The sequence below is a fragment of the Hakea prostrata genome, chromosome 3, assembly GCF_041222555.1.
Source record: "Hakea prostrata isolate BN-2017 chromosome 3, UWA_Hpros_2, whole genome shotgun sequence".
In the NCBI taxonomy this organism is placed as follows: Eukaryota; Viridiplantae; Streptophyta; class Magnoliopsida; order Proteales; family Proteaceae; genus Hakea; species Hakea prostrata.
The window spans coordinates 33,648,840-33,663,408 of NC_142602.1; the positions used below are offsets into that span (position 1 = coordinate 33,648,840).

The 14,569-nt window shown below is 40.0% G+C and overlaps 1 protein-coding gene across 2 annotated transcripts in view; it reads left to right on the forward strand.

Annotated features, from left to right (window-relative positions):
- The window catches only part of LOC149022142 (prolyl 4-hydroxylase 1-like), an 85,515-nt gene extending 81,259 nt beyond the window's left edge, over window positions 1-4,256 (forward strand). Inside the window, exon 10 of one of the 2 annotated variants that reach the window (XM_089150313.1) lies at window positions 1,812-4,256. In XM_089150313.1, the coding sequence (XP_089006439.1) occupies window positions 1,812-1,919 (108 nt within the window). In that variant the 3' untranslated portion in view covers window positions 1,920-4,256. The remainder of the gene's footprint in view (window positions 1-1,811) is intronic. The other variant, XM_089150312.1, reaches the window with a different exon arrangement.
- The last annotated feature ends 10,313 nt before the right edge of the window (window positions 4,257-14,569 follow it).

Genomic DNA, 14,569 nt, shown 5'->3' on the forward strand with positions numbered 1-14,569 from the left:
TACCAAGTCAAATTCTTCCCAAGCCCTCCCAGAAAGCTTATTACAACAACTTGCTCTTGCTGGTTCTGCTCAGTAACATTCGAAGTGATAGGAGGTATGGAATTAAGCTCCTCATACATCCTTGTGAAGTCTGCAAAATATTGGGTCAAAGGACAACCCTTTCCATCAACTCTATAAAATACCTAGGATATCTTATAAATGCGAGGAAGGTTGTTTTGACCAAAATAGAGTACATTCAAGTTTCTCCTTAACTCCTTAACAGTATCAATATGAGTGACAAGGTCCCTAGTGAATTAAAAAAATAAATAAACAAAAAATAAAACCCTAAAAGGTCCATATTTTCCTATGGAGCTCAGCATTTGTCCTAAAATACAAGCATCTACCGTGTCCTAGGTGGGATCCGTAGCATCAGGCTTCCTGGTCAAGCAATATTGTTGCCCTCTTCCAATAACTAATACCCTTACAATTTAATTCCATTGATGGAAGTTAGCTGCTCCTCAAGTTTGTGTTCAGGGAGATCATGAGAGGAAGAGGACAGAATCTCACTCATAGTGGGTTTGTTTTCAACCTTAGCTTCAGTCGTTCAAAATACTATATAGTCTTTTAAACAAATTTCTGTCCACAGAATTTCAGCAAAGAAACAATCCCAAAACTAAAAAAATGAGTATTAATCAAATAAATTTTAACAACTCTAACATAAACAATCACCAAACTAGTAAAATCTGTCCGGTCAACTTCAGCAGAACCAGAATCCAAACAAGGAATAATCTCCGCAACAGTAGGCCAACTCTAACCAGTCCATGAACTTAGCCGATCCACATAAGAAACAGCACAAATTCTGGTCTAACGTATAGCAGCCTCGTATCTTCCATCATAAAGCGCGTATTAGGCCACCAAAGCATCCAAGGACGCTGGTGATTCAAGAGGCGGGGTTTAGCTAAACCCTTTCTGACCCTGCCTTTGGACTGCCGTCCTAAAACGCTTTGTTTTCATCTTGACAGATCCATCGGTCGTCGTTCGAATCGGGAGAGGATGTGGTGGTAACCCCCGCAGCTTCTACGCTATTCTTCGCGGTTTCCTACCTTGACTATTTGGATATTTCCATTAGAACTGCTCTAAACAGCAGGGAAAACTCACCAATAAAACACAGAAAAAAATCTGGGCAGAACTTCACAGGATTCTCTCAGTCTTAAACAGTCTCTAGAAAAGGTAGTGACTTTTCAACAATCAGAACCAGAAGTTGTCAATGAAATCCTTCAACCAAAATAGAAGTTTTAGAAACTTATTACTTCATAAAAAATCTCTATAACAGAAACACAGTGTAAGGTGCTTCCCCCCCCCCCACCCCTTTCAATCGAAAGCTAGAGGTCTTCAAAACAGCTTCAATAAACCTTCATATGTAGTAGATAATTTATGAGAAGTATTACATTGGATCTCTAGGGGTTTGAACCACCGACAGCTCTGATAGCATGTTAACCAAAGGGAGAAACAGAGAAGTGCAGACAATGTGGTGTGCAGGATGAATCTACCAAATTTTTTTTTTTCCTGTGAAAGTTAGACGATTATACACCTCCTCATATAAGGGAGAAGGGGAAGAGGGTGGGAGGATAGGATTTGTGCTACGTTGCATGTCAGCTGAACGAATACAAACTTCTAATTGGAAACAGGATACCATGTATAGATAGGTGTCAGATTTGGCTCACCTAGCATAGTAAAATATTCACTTGTATTTCAATGTCTGCAGTTCTGATGGACTATGAAGGGCTTCATTTATCAGGTTCCAAGAGTAATCTTTGATGTTTGTTCTTCAGGGACTAGACGGAGAGTCAGACATAAACAGCTTACATGGAAGTTGCGAAGTATTGTCAGGGGAGAAGTGGTCAGCTACAAAATGGATGAGGCAGAGAACCACAAGCTGATAATTTACCCAAATTCTCACTTCCTAACCCCTCACCAGTCATAGAATATATGCAGATTTTACTTATGGCAGGTCTTTAATATGTACATCCAAGAATAATAGTGATTTTCTCTTTTTTGGGGAAAAGGGGGGGGGGGTGTCAAAAGAAATGACAATTTATGTAATAATGTGGTAGTTTTAGTTGTTCTTTTTATGATTATGGTGTCAGAAACACTTTAGGTAAAATGTGCCATTGCTTTCACAAACCAGAGTTCTCATCTTTGTAGAACTGAATTAAGGACCTTTTTGGTGGTGTTGTAGAATTCGGTTTCTCTTGGTCAAACGCTTGAACCTACAAAAACGTGCTCGACCGATGTGGTCGAGTATCGTCTCCGACGAACAAGTTAGTTCAGACGAACAAAGGATTGGAGCTCTATCTCTCAATGTATTCAATAACTTAAGAGTGTATACCTTATTATAATGATCATACCTCTATATAGTCCTCGTTAGTCGGTTACTAAGAGGAGTTCTTGTTGTAGAGTTATATCAGGAACCAACCTCTCCTTCGTTAGTCGAATTCTACTTAAAGATAGTAATAGAGTCTAACACAGATTTAGATTTAAGTTCGAGTCATGACAGTATGGTCGGTCCAAGTGTTAGACCAGGTATTAATCTGATCGTATAATTTCAGTTTGACTGGTTCGACCATAACATAAGCCCCCAGTCTCATTTTTTCAGTATACGAGACTCAATTTTTCTGCAATGACGTCTGATCGTATCACGTGAAGATCTTCTCGAGGAAGCCAATTAATGGTTTTGACGGTTGGGTCATGATGATGGTTGCAACACGTCTTTTCATGTCTTATGTGATCATACCACGTGGCACTTGACGAGACCCAAAAAACAGATATCTGTTTTTAAATTTATTGATTCCAGCCTTGGTTCTTCCACGTGGCATCTTCTCCATTTATAGATATCAAGCGGATGCTCTGTTATACACTTGATTAGGATCCTTTTTAGAATGTCTAAGGTCTTGAGTTTTAGACCCTTAGATTTCGGTCCATTTCTGTTCTTCCGATTAGGATCAACGGGAAGTATAAAATCCCTTTTTCACTTCGTCTTCTTCACCTCTTCATTTCTAACTTTCATTGCATTTCAAGCTTTTGCTTCTAGTTTTTTTACCTTCGGAACTGTTGCTAAGGTTGCTGCTTTCAACTCCTTCCCTTAGCTTCGCCTTCAGTTCTTTTTAACTACAGTTCGTGATTCACGGAAGCTGTTGAAGAACTTCGTTTTTCGTTTTTAATCGCAATCTTCTTCTGTTAATCAGTAAGTTCTCTAAACCCTACCTTCCGTTTTACTTATTTTTTTTATGATGAAGTGTTTCCTTTTTTGTAATTTCTCTTTTTCTTTGGTTTTGTTCTGTCCTCCCTGTTTGCATCTTTAATCATTTCCGTAGACTTCTCTTTTTACTCTCCTTTGTGTGTTCCTCTTGCTCCATGGTTGGGATAAAATATGTGGCTAGGAGACCTCGTATTCTTACTCCCTCCATGTGCACTTCTGATTCTTCTCATAGTGATTCGGGTAGGATATGAAATTCTGGTTTTGACTCTAGTGGTCAATCAACTTCTGGTCAATCTTCCAGTGGTCGAACAGTGTCCGACCATGAAAATAATGGTCGATCAGGTTTCGATCACATCAATGCTGAAAGTCAAATCCCTTCTCATTCTTCTAGAGACCCTTCTGGGAATTTATGTGAGGAACCCGAGGTTCAGTCTCGTCCTTCCTCTGTCCCTTACCAATAGCTCGAGTCTCAGTGCTCGAGTGAAATTCAAAGCTGCTAGGCAACGATGGGTTGATAATTTAACTCTCGAACAATGTGAAGTTGAGTGAGCTAAAAAACCCTCTCCTGACCATATTGAGTTCGACCCTAACAAGTCAGGTCCTGCCTTTAGGACTTCGGAGATAACTGAAGATAAGTTAAAGACAATTCGTACAAAGTATGACATTCCCTTTGAGTTCGTCCTCCGAGTACCTTCAAAATCTGATCGAGCCAATGTGTGTCATCTTGGGGAGTTCATCCTTTACGAGATTCCCTAAAGAGTGGATTTAGACTTCCTGTTCATCACATTTTTTCGGACATTCTTTGTCATTTTGGAATTTGCCCGAGGATGTTGGCCCCGAACAGTTGGAGAAATTTGATATGTCTCAGGGGGTTTTGCCAACAGCCATAAGTCAATCTTCGTCCTTCCCTTGCTCTATTTTTATCTTCTTTTTTTTATGGCCAAGATAATGGAGTAGTCTGGGTGGTATTATTTATCTAAGCGTTCGTCTCGTCAATCCGGTTGGGCAGAGAATATTATTGCAAATGGGACTTTGCCTTCTAATACCAAGGGGTGGTGGCGCCCAAATTTTTTTTGTGTTTGGTCTTCTCGTACTCCTTCTTGTCCAACCTTCTGGAGTCGATCTCTCCTTAAGAGGTCGAACAAACTCCCGCACCTTTCACCCCCTGAAGAACGAGCAAATGAGCGAATCCTGAGCATTCCTACCAAGAACAAAAATTTCTAAGCTGTGAATGGCTTCTGTCCCGAGCATCCAGAGATATTATCTTTTTGGGCCCGGTAAGTTTTGTTTATTGGTTTCTTTTGATGTCACGCTCTCCGGTCGATCTATAATCATTTTGTCTTCCTTTTTGTAGTGTTGTTGAATCCAGCTGCTTGCGCCAAGGCTGCAGCTTCTATAATCAAAGAAGTGACTGAGAAGCATCTGGCCAAACCGGATAGGTCTAGGGGTACTAAATCGAAAACATCAGTAGCTTCTAGTCATCCTCCTTGACCACCAAAAAGGTCTGCCCTCTCTGTGGTAGATACGGTCGAGAAGCGTTCCTGAACCGATGACCCTTCAAGTGAGGAGACTGTTCCAAAGGAATCCTCAACTTTTCCAAGTGTTCCTGGTCGAGACGCTCCTTCAAGTTCAAAACCCAGTGGCTCTTTTGTTCTTCCTCCTTTGTTGCTTCCCAATTGGTCGTTGACCATTGAGTCTAGCGTGCTTTGTAACAAGCAAGGAGGCACGGCTGTGGTGAATGAATGGCTATCCAATGTACTTTTTCCTGTTGACCAGAAGTTTATGGACGACATGACCCCTCTTCGTCGGTATGACGTGGCAACTAAGTTAGTATTTCTTGCTCGTCTTTTGTTTCACGACCTTGTTGTGTATAAGGAATAACTATTGTTCTTTTTTGTCTAGGATGCTCTGCAATCTTACCCAAACTTTGGGTTCTTGCTTTGAGGCTGGTCGGCAAGATCATCTATGCTTGCACCAGTTGAACAAGCAAATGAAGAAAAAAGAAGTTGAAATGTTTGGCCTGAAGTCTCGAGCTGAAGAATTAGTAGAGAAGGAAGCGTCCCTTCTGACTCAAGTAGCCGAGCTCAAAGGTTCCGAACAGGCTTCTGCCGACCTCATCAAATTGCTGCAGTATAAATTGAAAGAGAAAGAGCAGTCTTTGGCTGATCATTCACATCAGCTTGCAGCTTTATCTAGTGAAAGAGTGTCTCTTCGTGTCGAGCTAGATAAGATGCAATCTTATTCATCTATAGCCTCTTTTGAAGATATTCCTAACGAGCTTTAGCATGAAGTGATCAACGATGGGTTTGAACAAAAAGATGTATGGAACTTATGGCTGAAGTTGTAGGGCCTGGATTCAACTATGGTCAACGATATGCGTATATAGATGTTTTATCATGTTATCCGACCTTAGATGTTTTAGGCTTTAAAGACTTTGTTGACCTTGGACTATTTGATGAGCTAAACATACCAAGACCTCAGTCGCAGTTGATAAAACTCCTTTTCCGAGCAGTGATCCAATTGAAGTTTCTCCTTTTTTAGATTCAAACTGGGATCCAACTCCAGAGGATGCAGAGGCTGAGAAAAGTCAGTCAATTCTAAGGGTGATGAGGATTCAGCTGAAGAAGATGTCCCTACTGCCAATGTCAAGGATGCCTCTGCTTGATTATAATCCTGAATTTTTATTTCAAAACTTGATGACTGTTTATGAACTCCATTTTGTTTATGTTCGAACTTTGTGTGTTCGAGCTTGATGTTACTTTTTACATTTGATTTGTGAAGAAGTCTTATTGGTCGTTATTAGTCGAGCATATTTTATACTTCCGAGCCTTTGTAGTCGAGCATATTTGTGTTTATTTTTGGATCTCTGGCATATTTGTCTGTACCGCCTTTGCTCATGATTTAGAACAAAAGGGAGTCTTTTGTGAGTTGTCCTTGCTCGTGATTCCAAGCAAGGGGAGTATCATTTTGGAACTGTTTTTGCTCATGATTTCGAGCAAGGGGAGTTTCCTTTTTGGAGCTACCCTTGCTCATTATTCCGAGCAAGGGGAGTTTCCTTTTTGGAGCTGCCATTGCTTATGATTCCGAGCAAGGGGAGTTTCCTTTTGGAACTGCCCATGCTCATTGTTCTGAGCAAGAGGAGTTTCCTTTGGAGCTGCCCTTGCTCATTATTCCGAGCAAGGGGAGTTCCCTTTTGGAACTGCCTATGCTCATTGTTCCGAGCAAGGGGAGTTTCCTTTGGAGCTGCCCTTGTTCATGATTTCGAGCAAGGGGTGTTTCCCTTATGGAGCTGCCCTTGCTCATGATTCCGAGCAAGGGGTGTTTCCCTTATGGAGCTGCCCTTGCTCATGATTCCGAGCAAAGGGAGTTTCCCTTATGGAGCTGCCCTTGCTCATGATTCCGAGCAAGGGGAGTTTCCTTTGGAGCTGCCCTTGCTCATGATTTCGAGCAAGGGGAGTTTCCTTTTGGAACTGCCCTTGCTCCTAATTTCTGAGCAAGGGGAGTTTCCTTATGGAGCTGCCCTTGCTCCTAATTTCCGAGCTAGGAGCAAGGGGAGTTTCCTTTTTGAACTGCCCTTGCTCGTGATTCCAAGCAAGGGGTGTTTCCTTTTGGAACTGTCTGTGGTCATTGTTCCTAGCAAGGGGAGTTTTCCTTTGGAGTTGCCCTTGCTCATGATTCCGAGCAATGGGAGTTTCCTTTGGAGCTGCCCTTGCTCATGATTTCCGAGCAATGGGAATTCTAAAAGAAAACTGCCCTTGCTCATGATTCCGAGCAAGGGGAGTTCGCTTTTGGAGCTGAATGAGTATCTGCATTTCTATTTGAAAAAGATTAAATGTAACAAAACTTGAAAAAACTGAATGTAACAAACTTGTAACAAAATTTGAAAAAACAAAATTTGGAAGAAGATCCCTTTTTATGTATTTGACTACTGCTAGTACTTCCTGAGGTTGCTCGCATGCCACGTTCAAGGAATTGTTTCTTCGGTAACTGGATCACGTAACTTGTAAGCCCCAAGGGCTACTTGTTGTATTACAATGTAAGGACCTTCCTAGTTGGGAGCCAGCTTCCCTTGATTGGTCGGATTTGATGCTTCTGATTGACGAAACACCAAATCTCCCGGGAGAAATTGTCTCATCTTTACTTTGTTATTGTAATATGAAGCTACCCGGCTTTGATATTCCTCGAGACAATATCGAGCCTTATCTCTTACTTCATCAATGAGATCCAGGTTGATCTTCATGTCTTCGATATTTCTTCGTTGAATTCATCTTCTTAGAGGGAACCTAATTGCACTTCAATTAGAACTCTAGCCTCAACTCCATATGCCAATTTGAATGGTGATTTGCCAGTGGTCGACCTAGATGTTGTTTGGTAAGACCAAAGTACGCTTGGTAGTTTGTCCACCCAGCGCCCTTTAAGTTGGTCGAGCCTTTTCTTTAATCCATCAAGTATAATTCTGTTTGTTACCTCCACTTGTTCGTTGCTCTGATACGCTACTGATGACATCATGTGCTCATTTCCCATTTCTTTGCAGAATTTTTTGAATTCGTGATTCTCAAACTGCTTACCATGGTCGGATATGAGAATTTTGGGTATTCCATAGTTGTATATAATGTTATGTGTGATGAACTTCTTCATTTGGTTCGTGTTGATCGAAGCTAAAGGCTCCACTTCTATCCACTTAGTAAAGTAATCAAATGTAATTACCAAATACTCTCTGCCACCCGAAGCTTTTGGTAATTTTCCTACTAAATCTATTCCCCATTTTGCAAGAGGAAAAGGTAATAGTTCTAACATCAGTGGTCCTGTGGGGGCATGATGTATGCTAGAATGAGCCTGGCACTTATCACATCTTTTTACATAATTTGCTTCATCCTCTTGCATGGTCGGCCAAAAATATTTCTGCCTCATTATTTTGTTTGCCAGTGCTCGAGCTCCAATGTGCGCTCCACAAATTTCTTCATGGACTTCTTTTAATACTTTTTCACCTTCTTGAGGCCCTAAACAACGAAGAAGTGGTCGAGTTATTGACTTCTTGTATAGTCGATCTCCCCTGATTGTGTATCGTGCAACTCTTTGTTTTCAGGCCCGAGCTTCTTTCTGATCATCTGATAGTTGATCGTTTGCAAGGTATTGGATGATAGGATTCATCCAACTTTCTTCAATTTGGAGTTGCATATAGTCGACCAAGCATATGCTCGGACTCACAATCTCTTCTAGGTAGATTGATGATTTTGTAATGTCTAACTCCTCCGTTGCTAAACGGGAAAGTGCGTCTGCTGGTCGTTCTCTGGTTCGGGGTACTTGTTTGATCAATAAATCTGTGAAATGTTGCTTGTATTGGTCGACCAGTCCAAGGTATTTGCTCATCGTTTTCTCTTTTGCTTCGTACACACCATTCACCTGATTCACAATTAATTGTGAATCACTTCTGACGTCTAAATTTCTTATGTCCAGGGCTATCGCTAATTTGAGACCTGCCACTAGTGCTTCATATTCAACTTCATTGTTAGAAGTTCTAAACTTGAAATGTAGGGCGTACCTAATCTCGAACCCTCTAGGACTTTGAAGAAGTAAGCCTACTCCACTTCCTTGTATGTTACTTAACCCATCTACTGATAGAATCCATCTGTTGATTTGGTCAGAAATATGTTCAGGCTCAAATTTTTGTTCGCCATCACTCTGTAGTTTGCTTGTATGCTGAGTTTTGACCATGAAGTCTGCCAAGGCTTGTCCTTTGATGGTTGGACGTGGTCGAAAATCTATTTGATGTTCACTGAGTTTGACTGCCCATGTAACGAGTCTTCCAGCCAGATTAGGTCGATGCAAAATTTTCTTCAAAGGGAAATTTGTTAGAACACTAATTGGATGTGAAAGGAAGTATGGTCGAAGTTTGCGAGCTGCTATCACTAGTGCTAACGCTTGCTTATCCACTTTTGGATATCTGGTTTCTACATCAACCAACACTGGCTTATATCATAAACATGACTTTAAATATTATTTTCTTCTTGGACCAGAATAGCGTTAACAGCCTCAGGAGAGGCAGCCAAGTAGATCAATAGATCTCCACCTGGGATTGGTCGAGCAAGAAGTGGTGGTCGAGATAATTTTTCTTTGAGCTCTTCAAAGGCTTTTTGACATTCTGAATCCGAAATTCCATCCTGTTGCTTGGATACCCTTTTTAAAGCTTTGAAAAAAGGTAAGCATTTTTCTCCTGCTCGAGCAATAAATCTATTCACAGCTACCCTTCCTGTTAAGCTCTGTATTTCCTTGATGTTTTTTTGGTGGCTTCATCTCTAGGATAGCCTGAATTTTTTCTAGATTTGCCTCGATTCTCCTCTGAGATACCATGAATCCCAAGAATTTTTCAGATGATACTCCAAAGGCGCATTTTTTTGAATTCAACTTCATCTTATGTGCTTAGAGTACGTTGAAAACTTCCTTCATGTTAGCTATGTGGTCGACCTTGGTTTTGCTTTTCACCAGCATCTCGTCAACATACACCTCCATATTTCTCCGAATCTGATCTGCAAATATTTTATTTACTGTTCGCTGATATGTTGCTCCTGCATTTTTCAGACCGAAAGACATTACCTTATAATAGTAAATGTCTCTATCTGTCATAAAGGTTGTATATTTTTCATCATCTGGATGCATCAGTATCTGATTATATCTAGAATATGCATTCATGAAGCTGAGCATTTCATGTTCGGCAATTGCATCTATAAGGAGATCTATTATGGGAAGTGGGTAGCAATCTTTACGGCATGCCTTGTTGAGGTTAGTGTAATCCGTACACATCCGCCATTTGCCATTTGCTTTTTTGACCATAATCACATTAGCTAACCAAGCAGGATGATCGACTCTTATAAAATTTGACTCTTTGAGCTTTTGCACCTCTGCTCGGATTGCCTTGTATTTCTCCACGGAGAAGTTCCTCATTTTCGGATAACCTGGAATTACTTAAGGATCGATGCACAACCTATGCTCGGCCACTCGTCTGTCTATGTCGCGCATATCAGTTGCCGACCATGCAAAGACATCAGAGTTACTTTTCAGAAATTTTTCCATTTCGACCTTAAGATCTGCTTCCAGTTTAGCTCCAATCATTGTTCCTTGAGTTGGATTTTCAAGATTGAGGATAATCCTTTCAAGTTTCTCCACTGGTTCCGCCCTCTGCATGGTATCTTCATCTCGATCATCCTTAATTTCAACCGACATGGTCGAGTTTGTTTTAGCTTTCTTGCTTATGTAATTGACTTAGTTGAGTCGACTTGACTTTTGGTCGGCACTGCATTCACCAATACCATTGGAGGTCGGAAATTTCATCTTCATGTGCAAGGTGATACGACCACTTCTAGTGAGCAAAGGGTTGGTCGGCCAAGGATTACATTGTAAGCTGATAGGTCTCGTACGACCATAAAATTTGATTGGATGACTTTATCCCTAGGATGTTCTCCAACTCAAAGGTCTAACCTGATGGTTTCCTCTGCTCAAGTTGATGATCTGGTAATTCCGTAAAGATGAGCTCCGCATGGACGAGCATACTTTCGTTGAGCTTTAATTTTTTGAAGGCTTCAAGAGATAAAATATCTACTGAAGAACTGGTGTCAACTAGAACTCTGTGAACTTCGGTTCTGGCTAGAATAACTTTTATCACCAGAGCATCATCATGAGGAGTTTTGACTCCCTGCATATCTTTGGATGAGAAGGTAATTGGATATGATGTTGCTTTTTCCTTTGTTCTTTCTATTTCTACATTCCCTATGTATTGATCCTTTCTTTTTGCCTGTTGAGCAGATTCCTCAATTGGTCCCCCAAAACTATATAAATAGGAGATCGTTTGTTGCTTTCATCGCCTTTCTTTGGTCGATCTTTGTTCAGATTTTGACTCCTTTCTTTAATTGGGGACCTGGCTCTTTTTCTTCCTCCCATTGGTGGTTGGTAAGGTCTTTGGTTTGTTCGGACGTGCTTTTTCAATTGTCCTTGTGAGACTAATTTTTCAATCTTCTCTTTTAGTTGCTTGCAATCATCAGTCCAATGACCGTGATCTTTGTGATATTCACAGTATTTATTTCTATCACGTTCTTCTGGCCAAGAATATAATTTGTTTGGTCTTTGAAGCATCCCTTGGCTCTTGATTTGCATCAATATTTCTGATCTCCTTATGTTCAAAGGAGTATACATTCCTTCTGACTGCTTTGTAACATCAGGTCGTCCAACTCTGGTTGGATTCCTGTTCGGTGGTGGTTCATGGCGATCACAGGTAGCAGCTCGACCATAGTTGGTCGGTTCCTTCTTCCTTGACTCCAATGTTTCTGAAATTTCTACTTGCCTATGACATCGCTCAAGTAATTTGGCGTATGTCTCGGGCATGTAAAGGAGCAGGCGTTCGAGTAGTCTTTCATGAGTCAGCCCTTGATATAGAGCATGAAAAACTATTTTCTCATCCAAATTCTCAATTCGAATGGTCGAATTGTTGAATCTTCGAATATAATTTCTGACTGATTCAGTTCGACCTTGTTTGATGGAAAACAAAGTATCTTCTCTTCTTTTAGCATTGATTCCGCTCTGAAAACGTGACAAGAAAATTCGACCTAGGCGCTCGAAATCTTCAATCAAACCGTTTTTGAGCCCTAGGAACCACTTAGATGCTGGTCCAATCAAGGATGTTGGAAATATTTTACACATAGCAACTTCACTATGTTCACACAAAGACATTACTAATTTGTAATGCATGATATGGTGATAGGGACACTTTGTTCCACCGAACATGGTGAAGGCCGGACACTTGAAGTTTTTTGGCATCTCTGCCTCAGCAATTGTTCTAACAAAAGGATTTCTCTTAAGAACTAAGTACATGGTATTTTTACCTGAATATTTCATCTTCTTTAGCTTTTCATCTAGTTCATCAATTCGCCTGTTGAAGTACCTCATATGTTCGGCTTGAGTTCCTTTGTTTACTTCTTCATGTCGATCTTTATCCATGTGATTAGTACTGCTATGTCGATCTTCATGCTCTAATCTGGGAGGAAGGTCTTTTGACAGTCCCTCCCCCAATGTTTGAACTTTTTCTCCTACTTTTTCTTTACCCTTGTTCAGGTCACTCTAAGATGGTCGAGGAGTTTGATCGGGTATCAATGGTCGGTCCTCTCTAGTTCCCCCCTGATTTTCTAGGTTGTCCTGATAATCTGCTCCTGGGGCAATTAGATGACGCATGCTTACCCTAACCAATTCATTCAGAGATGAGATCTACTTTTGGAGTTCATCAATATGATTCGTAGTTGCAAATTAGTTACGATTTTCTGGTTGCTCCTTTTGTCGAGGAATCTCCATGGTTTTTGGGGGAGGATTTTGTTTATCGACCTCCTCTCCGTTCTCCTTGTCGTCTCTGACCATTGATCTAGTTTGCACCATGACTTTTTGATGCATTCCCACAGACGGCGCCAATATTGTTGCAGAATTCAGTCTCTCCTGGTCGAACGCTCAAGCCTGCAAAAACGTGCTCGACCGGTGTGGTCGAGTATCTTCTCCGACAAACAAGTTAGTTCAGATGAACAAAGGAATCAAGCTCTATCTCTCAGTGAATTCAATAACTTAAGAGTGCATACCTTATGATAATGATCATACCTCTTTATATAGTCCTTGTTAGTCTGTTACTAAGAGGAGTTCCTGTTATAGAGTTGTATCAGGAACCAACCTCTCCTTTGTTAGTCGAATTCTACTTAAAGAGTAGTAATAGAGTGAGACACGGACTTAGATTTAAGTTCGAGTCATGATAGTATGGTCGGTCCAAGTGTTAGACCAGGTATTAATCCGATCATATAATTCTGGTTTGACTGGTTTGACCATAACATTTAGGTTCGACCATAACATTTGGTATCAATTCTCATTCTCAATTTTACCTATTTAAATGAAATAGATACAAGAATTCATTTTTTTGTCAAAAATGAAAAATTGGTTTGGTAACTTTTATCCATACTTTATTGACGGATGAAAAATAAGTTTTGTATGTCAAAATAAAAGAATAATGAAAATTGAGAACAAGTCATTAGGATTTAGGAGTGAGAAAAAGGTGAGACAATAGGGTTTTCATAAAAGAATGTATGTTTACTATTATACCCTCAATTTGCATTTAAATTTACAAAAAATCTATTATGGATTTAGGGTTTTTATTTTATTTTTTGAACACCAATGGGAATTAAATAGATACCAAACAGACAAAAAAAAAATGAAAAATGTGAGAAAAAGACAATGAGATTTGCTAATAAAAAGGCTTCAAGTAACAAAAATACGAGGGGTTCTCTTTTTTAATTTTTAATTTTTAATTTTTAATTTTTTTGGGGTCCCTCTTCCGTCTACAATGGACATTTGCAAGGTTCAAGTACTTTTTCCAAACTTTTTTTATTTTCTTTTTGGGTGAATTAATAAATTGAAAGAAAAGACGTTAGACTAAAGTCTCATAGGGAAGAGCAATAAGTGAAGGATTGAGACCCCATGAACAGCAGTGAGCTAGCGAGCTTGTTCCTTGGGGTGACTTTTTGAGGAGTAAAGAGAGTTTGCATGGTTCACAATTATACATTCACGAATCCAACAGTGGACCATATCTACACATCATATCAATCATGTTTTGACACTTCAGCTATCGGTATGAAAATCTTATAAGTTCTAATGGTTTGGGGTTTAACCCTCCAATTTGGGATTCATTAATCCTCTAAATTTCCTGCTGTCCTACTATAAAATTCAGTTCTTACCTTAACTTCAAGCTCAAACATTGGGGCTTGCGCTGCGATTTCAATCCTAAAGTACCTTAGACAATAAGGCTTCAACACCAATTAACATACCTTTTTAATAGATTCAACAATTCTAATATTATAAACAAACCCTTGTTCCCGAGATTTATGAGCTTTAGATCTTCAAACAAGTACAACCAGCTCAGAAATACAGTTCTGGAAGATACCTTCAATTGAACTCTGTTGTGTGTTTTAGTGTGTGTGTGCCTTCTTCTTTCTTTTTATTTTTCTCTTCTCTCTCTCTCTCTCTCTCTCTCTCTCTCTCCCTCTCCTGCTGTTAATTTTAATTGTTACTGTTACAACTTAGAAATCCCCTACTAATTCTGAGATTCCAGTTCAGCTAAATGTAGCCTAATGAATCAAACTCCCTTTCTTGATTCATAAATTGAACCTCAACACCCTAAGGTTTCGTGTACAACATCATCTACAAGGTTCCAATCTGAAGAATGCTAAGCCTTAACTGTCCGAACAGCTCTCAACGCTGAACAATTCCTTAACTTACTATTGAACCGAAACCGGAATCAGATTTATTTAACTC